The sequence below is a fragment of the Hyposmocoma kahamanoa genome, unplaced genomic scaffold (genome assembly GCF_003589595.1).
Source record: "Hyposmocoma kahamanoa isolate Upper Pololo Valley unplaced genomic scaffold, ASM358959v1 95, whole genome shotgun sequence".
NCBI lineage: Eukaryota > Metazoa > Arthropoda > Insecta > Lepidoptera > Cosmopterigidae > Hyposmocoma > Hyposmocoma kahamanoa.
The window spans coordinates 11,192,042-11,198,392 of NW_020654972.1; the positions used below are offsets into that span (position 1 = coordinate 11,192,042).

The 6,351-nt window shown below is 35.6% G+C and overlaps 1 protein-coding gene across 1 annotated transcript; it reads right to left on the minus strand.

The window, feature by feature from the left end:
- Positions 1 to 439: 439 nt before the first annotated feature.
- Positions 440 to 5,877, minus strand: LOC113238279. The gene is made up of 4 exons (XM_026475110.1): positions 5,793 to 5,877; positions 3,596 to 3,748; positions 2,762 to 2,927; positions 440 to 789 (listed from the first exon to the last, which is right to left on the minus strand). Exons 1-4 carry the CDS (start codon positions 5,871 to 5,873, stop codon positions 704 to 706), a joined length of 486 nt encoding a protein of 161 aa, XP_026330895.1. The 5' UTR covers positions 5,874 to 5,877; the 3' UTR covers positions 440 to 703.
- Positions 5,878 to 6,351: the final 474 nt, after the last annotated feature.

The window sequence follows — 6,351 nt, forward strand, 5'->3', positions numbered from 1 at the left end:
CTGATATAAAACACATGGCATGGCATTGCAAGTGATAGCATCTGTTAATTAATTAATTTTTATAATAAATATCAATGATTATTATCATTGCGAACTCTGATTTTAATCAAATTGCACTTTAAACCTTCAAACAATTTCGTAAGGTAGACAAAAACGAGAAAAAAACTTTAGGCTCTTTGAAAATTTAGTTTTTGTGCGCATTTAAAAACGTCATATCTGGTTAGAAACCTGAAAGAGCTTATCGGAGCACTACCATAGATATTTGTCATTCAAGTTTAATTAATTAAAATTTATAAATAGCAAAACTTTGATTAAAAAATATGATATAAAAACGTTTCCGGTTTTTTATAGCGACCGATAACTTCACAATCCTCTTAATAAGGATTTTATTTATATAACAATTCATTAAAAGAATGTGTCATTTTATAACCACTGTCAAAAACAACCAGTTTATTTTGTTCCCCGCATAAATCATACTTAGCACTGTTTCTCTTGAAAATATTGCATTTCTTCTCTACAGACATTACATTTTCCTCAATGTAGGTACTTTTAAAAAATCTCACATCTGCAAGTAGTCCGGCTTCAAGAATGTTTAGTCACCAGTTTTCCTTCACGAAGAATCTTTCCGTCGCGTCAAGTTCCTTGTGGAGACAGTAAGCACTGGTGAACACAGATACAACATGTTGTCACATGAGACACAGGTCTAGACTGGTATTGCACTGTCACTAAACGTCATTTTAAGTTTGCAGTACATACTGTTCAGTATCATCAGGTAATACACGGAATACACTGGAAAAGACAAGAGTGAATGTTATTGACCGTAGCAGCGAATTTTTTTCAACGTCTCTAAAATAAGAGTTATGATTTTATTGAATATTACGATATTTACTATAATGATATTTACTATTATAATTATTAATGCAAAGATCGAACACAGAAAGATTTCTTCGATGTGACAGGACTCAAATTTACGTCTATGTCACACCATGGTACTACCTTGTAAGTTTCTACGAAGAGGCAAATAATGTTTTCGTTCTTTTGGGTTGGGAATACTGCTTTGAATGTCACAGGAGGTAATCCTCACTTTAAGAGAGTCATCATTAACGCGAAATCAGAATTAGAAATGGAAGTGAAACGCGCAACGCATTTTTCGCTCTTACTGCACGGATATAAAGCTTTTTATAACCGATTTAATGCGAGTGTAGTTGGCGAAGTATTATTTGAACCGAATTCATCTTATCGCTTCATCTGTTACAAAAGAGTGAGCCGTCTCGGTAACGTGCGTGCTATCTGCATGGAACAAACAACTAGTTTAAACACTTTTGCGTATTGGCACTTAATTCTAAACTTGGCAATATTTATTTTACGGTATTTTACTAAGTATATAAGATATAAAAATATGGACAGTCAGTCAGACAGTCACTTGATGTTATAAAAAAACCTAATAGTTAAAAAAACTATCTGATGTAAGGAAGTAAATAATTCAAAACTTGAATTCAGATAAATCATAAAACACATCCACGGCCCGTACCATGAATCAGAGACGTTAAGTCCATGTATGTTTTAAGTAAAAGTTAATGGTTTTATTACCTTATTGTAATAGAAAGAATAAGTCGTTCCAAGAGATAACATTCATCGGTGCGCATAATATTTCTTTAACTACACCTTAATTGGCAAATCCTGTCACTACGATATATTATAAATGCTTACTGCATTAGAGCTTATGCTATGGATACGATAAGAAGAAGAAAGGGAGATGTTTTGCCAGCATCTTGAATACAATACATGACAATCTCCTCCTAGAGTAATGTTGCTTTATACATTTTTGCTCTATTATTTTTAGCATATTAAGTAGGTGTGTTAATGCCAAATAAACATTAAAACTTACAAAACAATTATAATTTTTTTTGCACTGATTAATTTAAATTGTTAAATAAAATAAGTCCATCTGGCCCCAATTCAACGTATTATTCTCGTGTTAGTATTGAATAATATTTGTCACAAATGAACGAAAATAAACCTGGCTGGCCGCCAAAGCGTCTCCAGTTAGATATCAAAAAAAGTCCTTGACGGTGGCACGCCCTTGGAAAGATTAATTTTTTGTTATTATTCCAGTTCCCGTAGGCTTTCGGAAAATGTGGATCCAACAGAATATTTTTAATGGTTTAATTACTTGGATAATGACGTGGGTGTGAAAAAACACGCGGCGTTATCTCAATCATGAAACCCGTCGAATACTTTGGACACACGATATTTTGGCAGGTACAAAACTAGGTTCCAAATCAACAGTCACTCGACGAAGATTTCGACATAATAGCCACTTGGCTAGCTGGGCATACAAGGACTACAAGAACACACTAGACAACGCTTCTTCTGTTGTATCGAATTGCTGCTTAACTGCCTACAGGGAGACGCTCCAGCCAAAAGTACCAAGCGTATCTATTATGGTTTTTAACTTTGTAGATACCTGTCATAGTAATAATGAAGGACTGATGAAGCAGACAGGGTTTGGAATATCAGTATTTCAGGAAACGATACCACTAAACTTGCTACAGTGCCGGTGTAAATTGTACCTGTATTTTCAAGAAACGGTTTCACTGACTTTGTGGTATTGGTATCAATGTAGGTAAATATCTCGGTTTCCAAATAGTCCCATTCAGGTCTCAAGATGAAAAAATACCAGTAGCAAGCTCTGGTTGCAGACGAGTTAAATAGGGATTTGAGAATGGACATTTCACTGTGATACTTTAAAAATACTTACCAAATCCAGCAACAACAAGCAGTATAATAAGCACGATATACCCTGCCTCTGCAGTGTATAGCTTAAGAGTGGGGCTGAAGAGGCACGTCACCACTACGACCAGGAAGATGCATAAAATGAACACGGAATTCGTCAGCAGCGACACTTGCAGGTAGCTAGAGCGTTTCTGAAATCCAAATCAAGTTCTCAACTGAGTAATGTAGTTGATAAACTGTTACAGTAGTAAGGGTCGCACCTAGTGCCTGCTGTCAGGTGCTCTTAATTCGTTGGAGATTGAGGTTTCAGACTCCGGCAACAACTTTCCCGTAGAGGCAAATCTCCGTCGATTCGAAAATACCTTCTGATATAATAAATAGCCTACCTTTCGTAGTCTTGTAGAATACATTACGGACAATGTGCTTAAGGGTTGCAGGATCTATATTCTGTCTGGTTCTTTTCGTCTACAGTCCACCAGGTAGGGATCCCACACTTATACTGTAGACATTCGTGCAGTACTCAAAAATGGTTTTGCTTGCACATCCATTATGTATTTCCTGAATCGTCTATTTTCAATCTACTCTATAAACCAGATTTTTTGATTAAATATTTCTGTGATATTGTTGGTAGCGACAGCTTGTACAGGGAACATAATCAGATTTTTCATCTGATTTGGAAAGTTGAACAATTCTTGCATAACGGATTTATGGGGAAGATGTCCAGTACCACAGCTGCTCCAGCAAATTTAACTTTTGTAGCATCTGATATTTGATTGTAGCTTTACTACGACTGACGTCACAAGGTGATGGAAAATGCTCTTTGCTGAAGAAAGTCTGCGTTGGTAATGTATTTGCTTACCCTTATAATCCCTACGATAGCTACAAAGTTGCTGATGCATGATAGGGTTGAGAACATGACGTAGCTCATGAGGATCATATTGTCTTCGTTGCGTTGTTCTCTGTGCCGCGGCAGCTTCCAAGAACCAACGCCCATAGCACACAGACACAGCACCTGGAATTAACAATTGAGAAAAGAAAAAAATGTAAACTCAAAAATTATCTGTTCGATGACATTTTAATTTAATTGAACGTAAGTAATTGTAATAGTGACAATTACAGCCATTGGTTAGTAGGATTTGTTACTGTTTATCACGTGATGTTAGACTTACGTGATTGGTCAAGTAGCATGTGATAATATAGCTATATGATCGGTGGATTAGATTTTATACTGCATTCTTAATACTATAATATAAGGCTCTATGCATTCTTAATACTATAATATAAGGCTCTATAATAAGATAGTTTAGACAGTTATTTAGTCGCAAAGTGGTGCTATGTTTGTATTTCCCCGGTTTCAATAAAGATTCACAACCAAAAATACCAGTTTCAAAATTGCATAATAGTTTTGATCAAAGACGTTTTTTAAGCTTACTGCATTTCATAATGAAAATACGTGGTCCGGAAGTATATTTATTACCACTGTGGTTGAGTCGTATTTACACCTCTTCTACGGCGTATCTGAGAATACACAGTCCCTCGACAATCATAAAGACATGTCATTCTACAATAATAATAAATAATACTTCAACTAGAATGTGACAGCAATGAAGTACGTGTTAAATGGATTGTCTGCCGAGCATAACAATGATGTCTCCATTTATGACGTCATTCTCACAGAGCGCAGCATTCCTTCGCAAGGGAATGCAATATGTAGAGTGCTATGAATGGGCACGAACGTATTAAAAATGATTGAAATAAATAAGTGCACAAGAAGAAATATTACAACTAGGTTTCAAATTATTTAAAAAAATAAATTATAGCTTTAGTAACGTCATTTTAAGTCAATGTTTATGAGGTCTGCAGAAGAAATGGGTTCTATAAAATTCCGCAACCATGGTGAGGATTAATATCCATCTTACGCATTAACCATAATAATTGACAGTGGGCTCGCCATATCTATCGACAAGTTGATAACCGATGGGGGAAGAGAGTTCCTGAGTGGAGATCCCGACTCGGCAAACATAGTATAGGACTGACCAGATATATATACTCGTATAATGGGTAGATGGTGTGACCATCTGCGAAAGGCCGCTGGCACCGCGTGGAAGCGACAAGCTGAAGACTGATCGACATTAGCAGAGGCCTATATCTGAGATGACGTCAATAACCTCATAGGTTATTCAGAAAAATGTACTGCCTTAAACTGCTTCCATTACAGAATACATACACGCTTAGCAAATACGATTATCCCATTTGGTTGCTAATGTTTATTCAGCACAAGAAACGCATTATAAACGACACAATAAAATAAACATTAAATGATTCAGGAGGCAGGACACTCGACATACATGCATCAACTGACGACTTAACGGCCCAACGCATTGCACTGTGGGTGCTGGATTACGAAGTCTCGGGTTCGATTCCCGGTAGGATTAATTTGATTAAATGAATTTTTTAAATTGTTTTTGGTGTAGATGTTCGGAGTAGCGAATTCAAATGCTGTAGTATTCATAGTGCAGGGAATTCCCTACTTTGAGACCAGGTAACCGGTGTGGCGGTTTGGCATATTTATCATTATCTCTCATTATGTCTCCCTGTAGGACTAAGGACTAGGCAGAGACTATAGAACTGTACCCACTAAGCTTATGACATACGTCTTTCGCTTCCTTCTTTCCCATTATTTTATCCTTAGGAGTTTATCAGCCTTTTTGAAATTAGTCAGATCTAAGCCATTGCTAACAAGAAACATAAACGATTCATATTTATTACTCAAATATTTATTTAAGCTATTTATCAACTTGTGCTATAATTAGGCATTCTGTGTTCTCGTAACGTATTATAGCTATAAATTATTTTCTGTACCTTCTATTTCATTACTGTCTAATATCAATACAACTGACTCTATTTCTGGATCAAACAGAAACTTACTAGACTTACATTAACCAACCAAGAAACAATTAAGAATCGAGGGGCCCTATGAAACATAGGGCTTCCATCGCTCTTTTTCAAATCTTTAATTGCTTTGATTTGAACTCAAAACAATGTTGAATACTTACAATGGAAATAATACAATAAATGAAGCAGCCTGTGTCCATAGATAGGAACCCGCAACACCGTCTGGCCACCGGCAGTGCCATCTTCACCCTGTAATTAGAGTTTTAACATCTTTAATACCATGAGCGTATATATTACTGAATATAGATCTCCCTGCAATAGGTTTATACAGTGTTTGTTTAAATGGGACCGTACGGGGAAATCATTAGAACCATTAAAACTTTTCTTACGAAAACAATTTTGGCATAGTCAGTTTTTTTATCAAGTGTGAGTTATGCTTATAAATGTGTAAATATGATCAAGCTCATCGATTTAGTTTCATGTAAAGATCATTTCCTTGTACGGAATGAAAAAACCGGGGCAGCAGAAGTGGGTCATATTTCATCAAATGTTTTTCATATATAATGAATAAAATAAACTTTTTTTATTTCAAAGCTGATAGACTAAAGTTTTATGTAAGGATCATTTTATTTTTTTATTTTTTTTTATTTATTTCAAAGTCAAAGTCAAAGTCAAAGTCAAAGTCAAAGATTATTTATTCCATAGGTAAAATAAATTTAC